Here is a 14,215-nt window from a genome sequence, read left to right as displayed (position 1 = left end):
AACTCCCCACGAATGGTACAAACATAGATCTGTTCAAAAGAGTGTTTTGTCTGTAGCCGTGTTGTCTTCCCAGTGGTACTTTATAAAACTGTATGAGGACTCAGTGGACTCTTAGTACGACTTGCTGTGAAGCAGCAGAGCCCCTCAGATTCAGTGTTTAGTACCTGCGGGCGTTCAAGGAAGTCAGCCAAAAATTCAAGTCATCCTGTCGACTCTTCTGGTGAGCAAACAGAAGTGATGTTTATATTCAATGTTACTCATCAAATGACATGTGACAACGTGTGCATATTGTACTACAAGTGTGCCAATGACACGTCTTTCCTCGTGAATCATAAATCATTTCGGAGCCCAGACTTTTCCTCAAGAACTTTTGATCGTGGTGACAGTTTTAATTTCTAGGATATGTTAGATGACCAAATGCCTACCAGAATCAGAATCACATATATTTTATTGATCCCAGGGGAAGTTGTTTTTGTAACAGTGCTCCTTAAAAGAATAGAAGAAATAGAAGAGATGAAGAAGAGATAGAAGGGAAAGAAGAGATAAACCTGTAAGAAGAGAAAGAAGAAATAAACATGAAAACATGTAATTGCCATTAAAAGAGAAACATATATGTATATAAAAAACAAAATATATTTACAGATAACTAAACATATATACTAAGATAAGGGCCATTCAGAGGGAGGAGTTGTACAGTTTGATGGCCACAGGCAAGAATGATTTCCTGTGGCGTTCAGTCTTGCATTTTGGTGGAATGAGGGCTTACTGAAAGTACTCTTGTGCTTGACCAGCACATCATGAAGTGGGTGTGAGACGTTGTCCAAGATAGTCCATAGCTTAGTCAGCATCCTCCTCTCTGACACCACCGTCAGAGAGTCACACTTCATCCCCACAATGTCACTGGCCTTGCGGTTCAGTTTGTTGAGTCTGTTGGCATCCGCCATCCTCAGCCTGCTGCCCCAGCATGCAACAGCATAGAGAACAGCACTAGCAACCACTGACTCATAGAAAATCCTCAGCATAGTCCGGCAGATGTTGAAGGACCTCAGTCTCCTCAGAAAATAGAGACGACTCTGGGCCTTCCTGCAGAGAGCGTCAGTGTTCTTTGCCCAGTTCAGTTTATTGTCAGTATGTACCCCCAGGTACTTGTGGTCCTCCACAATGTCCACACTTACCCCCTGGATGGAAACAGGGGTCACTGGTGCCTTGGTTCTCCTCAGGTCCACTACCAGTTCCTTAGTCTTTGCCACGTTTAGTTGCAGATGGTTCTGCTCACACCACTTGACAAAGTTGTCCACAGCAGCCCTGTACTCATGGGGATGAGCCAGGCCTGAAGTGTCAAATCTATTAAAGAACAGATTCAGTTCATTGGCCCTGTCAACGCTCCCTTCAACTCCTCTGTTGTTGGTCATTCTGAAGCCAGTGATGGTCCTCATTCCACTCCAAACTTCTCTCAAGTTGTTCTGCTGGAGACTCCACTCCAGCCTCCTCCTGTATTTCTCCTTAGCCTCCTTGATTTTCAACTTCAGTTCTCTCTGGCAGTTCCCTTCAGTTTCCAGGCTCAGCTATTTGTGTTTACAGCTAATTAATAAATGTTAGCATGCTAACACACTGAACTAAGATGGTGAACATGATACATGCTAAACATCAGCATGTTAGCATGCTGATATCAGCATTGAGAATCAGGAAATCAAAAATCAGTTTATTGCCAAGTAGATTCTCACACGCAAGGAATTTGCTGTTATTTTGGTAGACAAAGGTCCCAATAAACATTTTACGAGAAAAAAGTACCGCAAAAGCCAAGAATCATAAAAATGAAAGTATGAAAAAAATAAAAACTCAAGACTAGCAAACATGCGTAAAGGTAACACATTGAGTCAGTTTGAAGAACAACAAACAATTCAATTCATTCATTCATCTTCTATACCCGCGTATTCCTTTCGGGGTTGCGGGGGGCTGGAGCCTATCCCAGCTGGCAATGGGCGAGAGAGGCTACACCCTGAGAGAGAGGGTACACCCTGAACCGGTCGCCAGCCGATTGCAGGGCAACACAGACAGACGAACAAGCACTCACACTCACACTCATACCTATGGACAATTTAGAGTCACCAATTAACCTAATGAACATGTTTGTGGTCTGTGGGAGGAAGCCAGAGTGTCCAGAGAGAACCCACGCATGCACGGGAAGAAATTACAGCAGCATCAATAAAGGAAGTAATATAACAAGTGCATGCAAAGTAAAAACAGCAGTATATACATGCACTTTTGCATTTGGAAGATACGTTGTTCCAAAAACAAGTGACAGGTGAGCATTGCCAGAACATGTGAAGGAATGTACCAAGAGCCCCGAGGGAACACAGTTTACATTGGGAGTCAGCCACCAGATCCATCAGGTGCAGTCTTTGTGGGGTCAGGTAAGTTCTATAAGCATAGTTCAGGTGGATTTGTTGGTGGTTTGGATTACGTGAAGTCAACACAATGTCAGACCAGACCGTGTCCCAATCAAAATCATTTCTAAGTTCTGGAACATCACTTCTCCACTGTTTGTTTAGGAGCAGGTCCTTGTAAGAGGACTTCAGTAGAAAAGTATAAAAAATAGAAACGAAGCCCCTGGAAATACCTCTACTTGTAAGTTTGTAAAAGGGGTGTTGCTTCAGTGGCTGACCCCATGGGACTCTGTAGGCCTTGAGTGCCGCCCTAAGCTGGAGATAGAAAAATAAAGATGAGTCTGGCAGCACATAACAGTCTTTCAGATCCTGAAATGAGTGAAGACCAGTGTCATTGTAAACATCCCTTAAGGTGTGAATGGCTTTTTTCTCCCGCTGGGAAAAAGTAATGGGCCTCTGTCCTATCCGGATTTGGTTGTTATTAAATATTGGGGATTCAAGATGCCATGGACAAAGAATAGCACAAGATTTCTCTGAGTTACACAAAATCTGAATTACGCGTGAAATAAGAGGACCAAACCTCAGCTGACATTGTTTGATAGAAATGTTTGTGAATATAATATCCTGGAGTCTCAAAGGGGAGACCAAAGGTCACCAAAATCTTCAAACACTCTAAGTAAATGAGGTACAGACGAGGAAGGGTTACACATACAAATCAGTACATCATCCGCATAAAGGGAGATATGGTGAGATGTGCCACAGATGGATGTGGGAATAATATTCTGAGACTGTCTTATAAATTGAGCTAACGGTTCAACGGAAAGGGCAAAAAGCCCCGGGCTCAGGGGCAGTCCTGTCTAGAAGATCTCCCAACCAGAAAAGGTGATGAGCAAATTTTACCTGTCAAGATAATAGCTGGAGGAGTAGCGTAAAGAACCTTAACCATATGAATAAACCATTCCCTAGTCCCATTGTCTCCATGACAGCCCATAAATAAGACCATTCCAGTCTGTCAAAAGCTTTCATTGCATCCAAAGACATGGCTGCTGCTGGTGTGTCATCATCTTTGCTAGCATAGATAATGTGTAATAAGCATCTGAGGTTATCAGTGACTAGGCGATGTTTTATAAAACCAGTCTGGTCACAATGAACTATGTCATGTCATACAGGTCTGTAATTGGTGAGCCAGGACTTTGGCGTATATTTTAACATCAGCACCAAGTAGGCTTAAAGGTCTGTAACTGCTGCAGTCAGTTGGTTCTTTATTCGTTTACAGTAGTAAGGAAATGAGTGCCATATTGAAGTCCCTGGAAAATCTGCCCTGCTCAATCGAGTATTGGATCATAGAGAGCAATAGAGGGCCTAGAATGTCCCAGAAGTTTAAATAGACCTCAGGGGGAATGCCGTCCCATCCAGGTGCCTTGCCCCTCTGCATACTTTTAACAAACTTCACTTGAGTGTTTAAGATGATTCTGTTTAGCTTCAAACATTCCGGTTGAAAATGGGGTGAGGATAATCATGAGCAAATAGGCCAGCAGCAGTGTTGTCTTTAACATCACTGCATGAATTTCTGCTGTATACTTAACTGATGAAAGAACATGGACACCCCTGCCCACCCCCTGATTTCCAACTGAGCCCATCACTGCACCTGCAGCACTTCTTGAGAATTCAACAGTCAATATCCTCCAGGTGATACTCTTTTGGTTAATCAGCTAGCTAGAAACGCCCTTTAACACCTACAAAGCATATAAAGCATCATTTGTGATTAAATTCCACAGCATCCTGCCATCAGAAGCGGACACATCTTGTGAACCTCATCCAATCATCACAAAGTAAGATTTCTGAACCAAATTCATCTTTCCAGTCATGCAGGCAAAGGCTGTTTTTGTGCATATCAAAATGATTGATTCTTGATTCTTTCCAGGTTGTTTGAGCACACTTAGGGTTTACTTCAGGGATGTTTTGAGTGGCCAAAGCGTTGAGTTCACTGATTCACTTTCTGTTAAATAGAGAAAGAGCTTTATTGATTCCCTGAAGGAAAATGTGCATCCTACAGCACATGAGAACAGAACATTTGCTAATTAACACCAACCATGAAGTGCAGATGAGTGGCATTAGTTTTGCAGGTAATTAAAACTTCTGATCTGCCAGTGGCGCTAGAGGAAAAGTCAGGATCAACGAAGTCAGTGGGATAAATCGCCTGAATGTGCGTACAAGGTGTCAAGAAATGAAATCATAGTAACAGATATTTTTTGTTTTCTGTTTGAGCTGTGTTTATTGACACAGATCGTTAACGGTCATGAATCTCACGCCGTTTTCCTGTTCTTCATCGGTCATCTTCATCCTGCAGCAGCAGATCTGAAGACACCATGCTCCTCCTCAGACTCAGCACCACAGTGTGTGAGTATTCGACTTCCTGTGCAAAAGTTGAGCTGTCACAGTATGGAAAGCTCTATTTTTCAAAGCTTTCTGATTGATTTTAGTCTATTTTTATTTTATGTTAGAGGTTTAACTTCTGTGTTTACTCTCTGACAATGATGTCTGTCTTTCAGTGCTGACAGCAACATGTTTGCTTCTCACAGCAGGTAAATATCTGAGTGTGGGTGGGGATGTGATGACATTTGTGTCTTTTGTATTTTTATGCACATACCATGTGTTTCTATGGACATCATGTCTGTGCAGTCTGTTGGAGCCGCTTTGACTCTTATGCAGTAACTGAGTCAAAAATCCATATTCATCTATAGTTTTACTCAGCAAGCGTTTTTAAACAAACAATACGCCCATTCACAGCTTCAGAAACAGAAACCTGATGTTTTATATCTTCATGTAGTGATGGGAAATGTGACAGTCAAGCTCACGTCATCACCTTTTCATTCAGGTACTGCAGTGTTACACAGATCTGCAGCAGGCAACCGAACAAACGTTATATTTATCTGTTTCTGCAGAAGATGATCCTACTGTTTTATTGAACTGAAAGGAACATAGAATGCGTGTATAGTTGTATACTCACACACTGTGGTGCACACACACACACACACACACACCACACACACATCAGCACATCATTCACATATTATGTGAATTAATTTGAATAACACACCAACCTGATGATGCGCTTGAATAATGTGTGAATAACACACTTTTGGGTGCATGAATAAAGTATTATTCAGGGGCTTTTTGTAACCAAAGAATTTCCATTTCCATTTGATAACCATTGTTCAAACTACTACAATAGTTTCTGTCCTGCGGGCTAACAGATACCAGATGTCAGTGATAGCTAGACCAGTAGGAGGTTGGAGTTATATAAATGAAATGCAATGAGCAGCACTGTGTTACCTGGCTCCCCTGGTAGGTGAAAATCTTTCAGGCTGGAGTTCTCACTAAAGTAGTTTGACGAGTGCCTACATTCAAATGGCCACATCTTCTTCTTCTTCTTTCTAAGCTTTCGTTGGAAAGCTTAGAAACTACACTTTCAGAATCTGTAAATAACTCAAAATGCCCCCTAGGAAACTGGTTTTCTTGTGGCTGGTCATATATATATATTAGGGATGAGCGAGTACACCACTATCTGTATCTGTATCTGTTCAACCATCTAAATTATCTGTATCCGTATCTGTACTTGGAGTGGGCGTGGTTTAACCGGAAATGGGTGGGACTTAAATCGGTACATTAAGTCTGAAATTGATATGGATTGATCAGAAACTGCTATATTTATTGTTTATGTGAAAAATATTTACAGAACAGCCTCAAAATTGAGATTCAAATCAATGTTTTTGATCACAAAAGTAAGAAAACTATTTACAGAACAAGTTTTTTATGAACTCAGAACATGAATATTCTTAAGTGTATGAATGAATATTTACAGATCATCTTCAGAATTGAGATTCAATGTTTTTGATCACAATATCACCAGCCAAACTAAGAGCAAGCAGGCGGTAAAAAAAAACAAAAAAACCCCGACCGGAGTGGAGGCAGTGACCGACGCGACACGAGCCGTTTTCAGCTCTGTCGTGTCAAATGCACTGAGTATGTTATGAAACAAGTTCACCAAGTAACTTTAAATATCATACAAACCAAAATAGAGGCGAGCTGAACAAAACCTAAGGAGTGCTGAAGAGAGCAATGTGACTGTGTAGGGAAGGGCGAGCGCTGTGTGTGACTGGCCAATCACAGAGCGTGAAGACAGTCAGTTACCCAATGAGGATTTTCCTTCAGCACGAACACGGATATTGATGAGTTTTACTCGTATCATGCTCGAACTCATCAAAAATGCTTTATCCATAACGGACACTTGTGTGAAATGAGTATCCAACTCAACCCTTATATATATATGATTTTTTTGTTTTTATTTTTGTTTTTTTATTCTCTTCTATGTCTCCTTTTATATATTCCTGCTACTACAGCTGCTGCCTGTGACATCCTAATTTACCCTACAGGGGGAATATTAGTATTTACTTACAATTAAAGACTGAACTCCATGAACTGAACTTACTGATTTCTTCATGTTTTTTTACCTTAATAATACCAATATGATCACAGTTGATGTTTTGAAATTTCTTCTGTCTTCTCTTTGTTTGTGTTCAGTGTCTCTTTGTTTGTGTCATTAATATACTGCTCACAAATTCTAATATTATTATTGTTATTAAAACAAACTTTTCATGGCAGACTTTTCGAGGGCCTGGTCCAGCCAGAGAGTCGTCACCTGCGATGATGCCAGCGTCTACAGTCTGACCTGCAGTATGACTGAACTCTAAAGCTTTCTGTCCACACAGAATCTGACCCTTGAAGGCTGGAAGCCGCCGTAACTCTAACTGATAATGCATTTATGTATTTCTGGGTTTCAGTGTTTGGAAAAAAAAAAAAAAAAGCTGATATATTTCTATCAGAATTTTGCAACATTTGATGCAGGATCCGATCACAGTTGTTCTGTTTGATAGCTGTCAAAATAAATGTGATGAGTTTGGATGCAGTTGCACTTAAACAAAAGCTGGATATCATTGCTTGTTCAACAGACAGAGGAGTGATCAATGTGCGGTCAGCTCTGTATGGACGCATAGACAGTGAGACCTGCAGCGAGGGCAGATCTCCTCAGCAGCTCGCCGACACTCAGTGCTTTCAGCAGGACACTCTGGGGGTCGTCAAGAAACAGTACGCATCCCAAAAAACAGCGTTCCACCATGACAGCAGTTCTCGTGTTTCCTGTAGTGATCAGGACACAACAGAGCTCCTGATCTGTTTCACAGATTTATAAAGTGTAGCTGTGGGATAATCCTGGAGGTCATGTGTGAATGTTGAGTCAAGAGGATTCAGTCAGTTCAGCTCCACTTTAGAAACCTGGTACATTTAATTAGCAATGTAACACAGAGATCGCTTGACATCACATTTTGCCCTTCATCGTCTTCCTGCAGGTGTGACGGCATGAAGGTGTGTGTTCTGAACACAACCGCCATCCGTACTTTTGATCCCTGCCCGGGCATCTCCAAATACCTGGACACCACCCACAGCTGTGTCCCAACAGGTCAGTTACCTTTCTCCATGAAAGAGGAGCAAAGCTACAGACAGGTTTGATAAACGTCTGATATGATTTGTCTTGACAGTACACGAGACCGCGTGCGAGCACTCTGTGGTACAACTGCGCTGCAGTAAGATCACACTTTCTCCTTTTTTGTATGTATGATGGATTGTTGTGGTTAATTGGCCTCAGTGTGTCCAAATGCTCAGTATTAAAGGACACTGATCTAAACCAGATGGATATGCTCCTAAATAATTTGATTCTTTCTTACTCCTTTGGTCACCTACCTCTCTAATCTGCAGTATCCATATTTCTTTTACCTCATCAGTATTTCCCCCTCTTTTTGTCAGATGGAGGGCAGGGTATATTTGTGTACAGTGCTAATTATGGACGTCAGACGCACGCCAAATGTGATAACGAACGGCCTTACCCTCAGCTCCAAAACACCCACTGCATGTCCGAAACCAGTAAGCGGATAGTGGCTGAAAGGTACAGCTGCCCACTCTTTGTTCATTTGACCTTCAGGCTCTTTGGGAGAATATCAAGTGCAGTACAGTGATACAGTTGCAATCAAAATTATTCAACCCCCACTGTATATTAGGCTTGTTGGCAAAATGTACAATTTTCCAGCTGTTTGCAATAAACAAAGTAGACAAGAATAGTTGAAATAGTTTAATAAAACTAATATTACCATGGTTTTTAGCCAAATTCAACACAAAATGCTACATTTAATAACTACTGCGCTCCCAAAATTACCCAACCCCCTGCTTCAAGCACACTTAGTGCAACTAATCAAGGGCTTCATTAGTTCAGGTGTGCTTGAGATAGAACACATAAATACCTGGACTGGCTAGGAGTTTGTTGAGATGATGCATGATGCATTTGATTGCATGTTAGAATTGTGGCTAAGTCAGAGTTCAGAGTTCAGAGTAGAGGTCACTGCCTTGCACAAACAAGGAAAAGGATGCAAAAAGATAGCAAAAGTTCTGAATGTTCCTTGAGATACAGTTGGAAGCATAGTTTGCAAGCTCAAAGTTAAAGGAACAGTGGCTACACTACCTGGACGTGGCAGAAAGAGGAAACTATCAGTGGCTGCCACCAGATTCCTGACGAGGCAAGTGGTCAACAACCCTCGAGTGACTGCAAAACACCTGCAGCAAGACTTGGTGGCAGCAGGCACTGAGGTTTCAGTTTGCACAGTAAGGCGCATACTAAACCCTGAGGGGCTCCATGCCCGGACTCCAAGACGTACACCACTGATGACCCAAAGGCACAAGAAAAGTCGGCTCCAATATACTCAGAACCATATAAATAAGCCACAGAAGTTTTGGAATTCTATTCTGTGGAGCGATGAAGCAAAACTGGAACTTTTTGGGCCTATGGAACAGCGGTATGTCTGGAGGAAGAAGAATGAAGCATAAGCTGAAAAGAACACCCTGCCTACAGTGAAGCATGGTGGTGGCTCAGTGATGCTCTGGGGCTGCTTTGCTGCCTCTGGCACTGGAAACGTCCAGCATGTGGAGGGCACGATGGATTCAGTAAGTATCAGGAAATCTTAGGAAAAAACATTGTGCCTTGTGAGAAAGCTGAAGCTTGGGCGTCACTGAACCTTCCAACAGGACAATGATCCCAAACATACCCCAAAGTCCACAAAGGCATGGTTTCAGGAGAAGAAATGAAAGATTCTAGAGTGGCCGTCACAGTCGGCTGACTTGAACCCCATAGAAAATCTCTGGTGGGATTTGAAGAAGCCGGTTGCAAAACACACACCCAAGAATATTACTGAACTGGAGGCCTCTGCCCATGAGGAATGGGCTAAGATTCCTCAGGAACGGTGGAACAGCAAAAGGGTGCTCTACTAGGTATTGAAGATGCTTGTCATGAAGGAGTTGAATAATTTTGAGACTGCAATAGTCATTAAAAGTAGCACTTTGTGTTCAATTTGGATCAAAACCCTTGTAATATTAGTTTCACTGAACTACTTAAACAGTTCTTGTGTAATTTGTTCATTGCAAACAGCTGAGAAATTGTAGATTTTGCCAATAAGCCTAATATGCAATGGGAGTTGAATAATTTTGATTGAAACTGTAACTTTGAGGCAAGTTAGATATTTAGTGTGTTTGATTACAAATCTGTAGATTCCATCCACTGTTGTCGTCTCTCATGAGATATCCACATTTCACACTCACTGACGTTCATCTGCATCCACAGCTGTAATGGAAAGAGCAAGTGTGCTATCGAAGCCGCCAACTCAGTGTTTGGAAACACCTGTGTCGGCACTTACAAGTACCTGGCACTGTCCTACAGGTGTCAGTGTAAGTAGCTAAAAGCGCTCCGCTTGCTCTGTTTTGCTCTGCTGAAGAAAATCTGTGGCCCAAAGGAAAGTTTGTGTCCACAGTCTCGTAACTGACGTCTAATATGGTTCATTTGACAGATCAGACTGTGGCATGTGAGGATTCTGAGGCGAGCCTGAAGTGTGGTAAGATGTCTCATTATTGTCTTACTCTCAATCATACATGAACTACACTTCTGTCCTCGCCAACGTTTTTCTTTTTTCCCTCAGTTGTAGGGAAGGTTCTAATCATCTATAGTGCTGTTTATGGCCGCAGCGACCGGACCACATGTGCTTCTGGACGTCCAGAATCAGAGATCCAAGACGTCCGCTGCTCACAATTCTCCAGCAAAGTGGCTGAAAGGTGCAGCTGCCTTTCTAAAACTAAACAAACTCCACTTTAGTGTGTTCAGACCTCACTCACATCTCTCTGCATCCACAGCTGTGACGGGAAAAACAGCTGCGTCATCAGCGCCAGTAGCGCAGTGTTTGGAGACCCCTGTGTGGGCACTTACAAGTACCTGATGGTGGACTACACATGTCAAGGTGAGTAGTTTCAGAGCCAGTTTCTCTCTGCTGAGGCTCTTAAAGTGCACATGAAGATGTCACACAGTAAACAGTGAGGGCCTTAAGCCGGCGCTGCAGCCCCCCCTAGTGGTGGCTGCTTAAAATCTGAGAGACAACGGTAATAATTTTACTGTAAAGTTCGTCAAAGCAGAGCTAGCTAAAGCCGGGATCAGACCACATGATGTTTTAGTCTTTAGCGATGGTCACCGTGTCAGACTGAACCATCACAATCTCACAAACTCTTGCACGTCACGCTACATGAGGACAGACGCCTGATTGTTGTTCACGATGCTGGTAATTGGTCGGCCACAACAAAATCGTCCCAAAATCGGGCCAGAGTGATGAAGTCTGAACCAGATGTGACTTAAATGGTTTTATGTGCGTTCCTTTGGATCTGCCCATGAGAGAACTACATCATTAAAACTGAGTGGGAAACGTGTTCAGCTTCACTACGTTGTGTTGCTTTGAGCCATTGGCTAACAGGAAGTAATTTGTCTGTTAATGCCAGCAGAACTTGATGTGGAAGACTATGGCTGCGTGAGTGGTTGCCATTGTTGTTGTTAATGTGACTTCGCCACAGAGCCCCAGTCTGCACTAAAAATACATGCCACACACGCACACACACATATACACACACACAAAGTTGAACAAAGCCTTAATGGGACATTTGATCATGCATGCAGCTGATTTCTACAGATATGTTTTGCATCAGTTGCTTGAATTCTGTGTCTAAAACAAATGTTTTGTCTGTTCTTTTGCAGTTCCATCTGAACGCTGGACAGTATAAACGAAGCACACATGTATCTGATAATATTCAGAATAAATCAACAAGATGTCACATCAGATTCAGTGCAGTGACCAGTGTCGGATGTAGAGAAACCCATCAAAGTGTAAATTAAAGAGGAAGTGATGCAGCATCTTCAGATACAAACCATTCTATTGATATTTGATTTCATTTTATTATATTCCAGTTGATTTAGTTTCCAATTTACATGAGTTTCTGCTCTGATGTCAGTCGCTTTGAATTGTATCTGTGTGTGAAAAAAAAAATAAACTAGTTAGATTCCAGCACGACAGTTTTCTTTTGATGTCATTCATTGGGTGACTTTCCATCACTGTGAGCTGCATGACCTCAGTGTTTGGGAGCTCCTGTGTGTACTTCAATACGTTAAAAATCACTTTGACCTGATTCTTTACTGCACAAAAGGGCGACCAGTTTTGATTTTCAGTCTGCAAATCAGACTCAGACTCCAGGAATGACAGATCACAAGGTAAAATAAAAAATAAAAATAAAAAGAAGTACTGAACACACTGAAAACTCCCCATGAATGGTACAAACATAGAACTGTTCAATAGAGTGTTTTGTCTGTAGCCGTGTTGTCTTCCCAGTAGTACTTTATAAAACTGTATGAGGACTCGGTGGACTCTTAGTACGACTTGCTGTGAAGCAGCAGAGCCCCTCAGATTCAGTGTTTAGTGCCTGAGGGCGCTCAAGGAAGTCAGCCAAAAATTCAAGTCATCCTGTCGACTCTTCTGGTGAGCAAACAGAAGTGATGTTTATATTCAGTGTTACTCATCAAATGACATGTGACAATGTGTGCATATTGTACTACAAGTGTGCCAATGACACGTCTTTTCTTGTGAATCATAAATTACAATTACAATTACGATTACAATTTGTCATTTGACAGATGCTTTTATCCAAAGCGACGTAAGTATAAGATTTTCATATATCACAGGCAAGGTTCTAGACGGGAGAGAACAATAAGAGTAAGTGCCCTAACACAACTTTCTGGTCCAACTGGACACAGGTGCTACCAGACAGTGCTACGAAGTAATGCAAAAAGTGCATAGAGTCTACCAATAAAGAGCTTGGTCTTTAGTCTTTTTCTAAAGATCAAGAGGGACTCTGCAGAATGAATGGAATTTCGATATCCGAGCCGAGACAGTGGGGTTGTCTGGCAGGAACAAATGGAGACGCTGGGTATTGTCAGCATATGAATAGTATGAGAAGTCATGTGAGTAGATGACTGCACCAAGTGCGGCAGTGTATAATTAGACACATTAGACATTAGAGAGAAGGGGTCCAAGCACTGACCCTTGAGGTACCCCTGTGGACAAGCAGTGGGATTTAGACACTTCTCCTGTAGCATACCCGCCGAAAGATGGTAAGCGACTCGACTGATTAACATTAATTAATGATTAACATTTATTGCCTTTTCACAAAACAAAACAAAGAAAAACAAAGCAATCACATTTCTGTTTCCACTTCTGTCTATAATAAATGGTAAATAAGTAGTACTTTCAAGTACAGTACTTTCTCAGACAACTCAGCCGTGTACCACGCAATACACCTCCAATTCACCAAATAAGCGGGCAATAGAGTTAACATATTTTCCGACACAAATCGACAAATAATCAAGAAATGACCATGAGCACAATGCACACCAACCTTGTGCCTCCTCGGGGGTTGCTAGGATACACGCAGCCTTCGACGTTTTATCATTAAGTTGCCGATTCTGCTTTGTTACCTTATTTTCCTTTGTTTTACCTTAAACCTTTACCGTTTTACTGCTAGCTCATTTATTCCGTAGTCAAGTGGCTTTGTTTTTTCTCGGCAATACAACACAGGAAGGAAGTAAGTAGTGGTCTTCAAAATAAAATCTCACGATTTAGAAACAGAACCATTAGCTCCAAAACAGGCGAAAATATAACATATAGAAGCAGATGAAAAAACATTTTCTTAGAAGCAACCAAAATCATGAAATTTATACACAGAGAAATCATGTCAAAAATGTATTTAAAGCAGATATTCGTTTTTCAATATTAACCTGTAAACAATGCAACCTGCCCTCTGGTGGACAAAATGAGAAACAGCAAGCACAAAAACAAAGAGGGCTTGCTACATCTCCCCTGCAGGAGACTGCAAAGGATCTCCCTGAGAGGTAGGACTCAAACCAGCGGAGAGCAGATCCTGAGAAGCCGAGCTCAGCAAGTGTGGAGAGGAGGATTTGGTGGTTAACCGTGTCAAAGGCAGCCGAGCAACAGTAGAACAGAGGACTGACCAGTAGCTCTAGCTGATCGTAGTGTTGAAGAAGAAGAAGAATCAGGGGGAGACATTCCCCTTTATTATCACACAACATGCACATGCTGGACACTGCACACGAAGGTGAAATTTGTCTTCCGCATTTCTCCCATCCTGGTCGTCCTTCCTCCACGGCAGACCAGGAGCGGTGGGCTGCCATCCAAGCGGCGCCCGGGGACCCAATTCCGTTTTGTCACCATTGGTCAGGTGGTGATCTTCTTCTTATATAGGTGTTATACAGGTGAACATGGGGAGAACATGCAAACTCCACACAGAAAGGCCCTTTTTTGCCCTCCAGGCACCGAAGGCATGGTGGAGGACACATCCCGGTG

At 42.2% G+C, this 14,215-nt stretch overlaps 1 protein-coding gene across 1 annotated transcript; it reads left to right on the top strand.

Annotated features, from left to right (window-relative positions):
- Positions 1-2,332: 2,332 nt before the first annotated feature.
- On the top strand, positions 2,333-11,585 carry LOC143327022 (L-rhamnose-binding lectin CSL3-like). Its single transcript, XM_076741138.1, has 9 exons — positions 2,333-2,414; positions 7,400-7,535; positions 7,796-7,905; positions 8,250-8,388; positions 10,111-10,214; positions 10,334-10,378; positions 10,463-10,595; positions 10,674-10,777; positions 11,560-11,585. The coding sequence occupies exons 1-9, from the start codon at positions 2,333-2,335 to the stop codon at positions 11,583-11,585; spliced, it is 879 nt and encodes a 292-aa protein (XP_076597253.1).
- The last annotated feature ends 2,630 nt before the right edge of the window (positions 11,586-14,215 follow it).

This window comes from Chaetodon auriga, chromosome 10 (assembly GCF_051107435.1).
Source record: "Chaetodon auriga isolate fChaAug3 chromosome 10, fChaAug3.hap1, whole genome shotgun sequence".
In the NCBI taxonomy this organism is placed as follows: domain Eukaryota; kingdom Metazoa; phylum Chordata; class Actinopteri; order Chaetodontiformes; family Chaetodontidae; genus Chaetodon; species Chaetodon auriga.
Note: the sequence above shows the minus strand (reverse complement) of the source record. Positions and strands in the feature narration are given on the sequence as shown.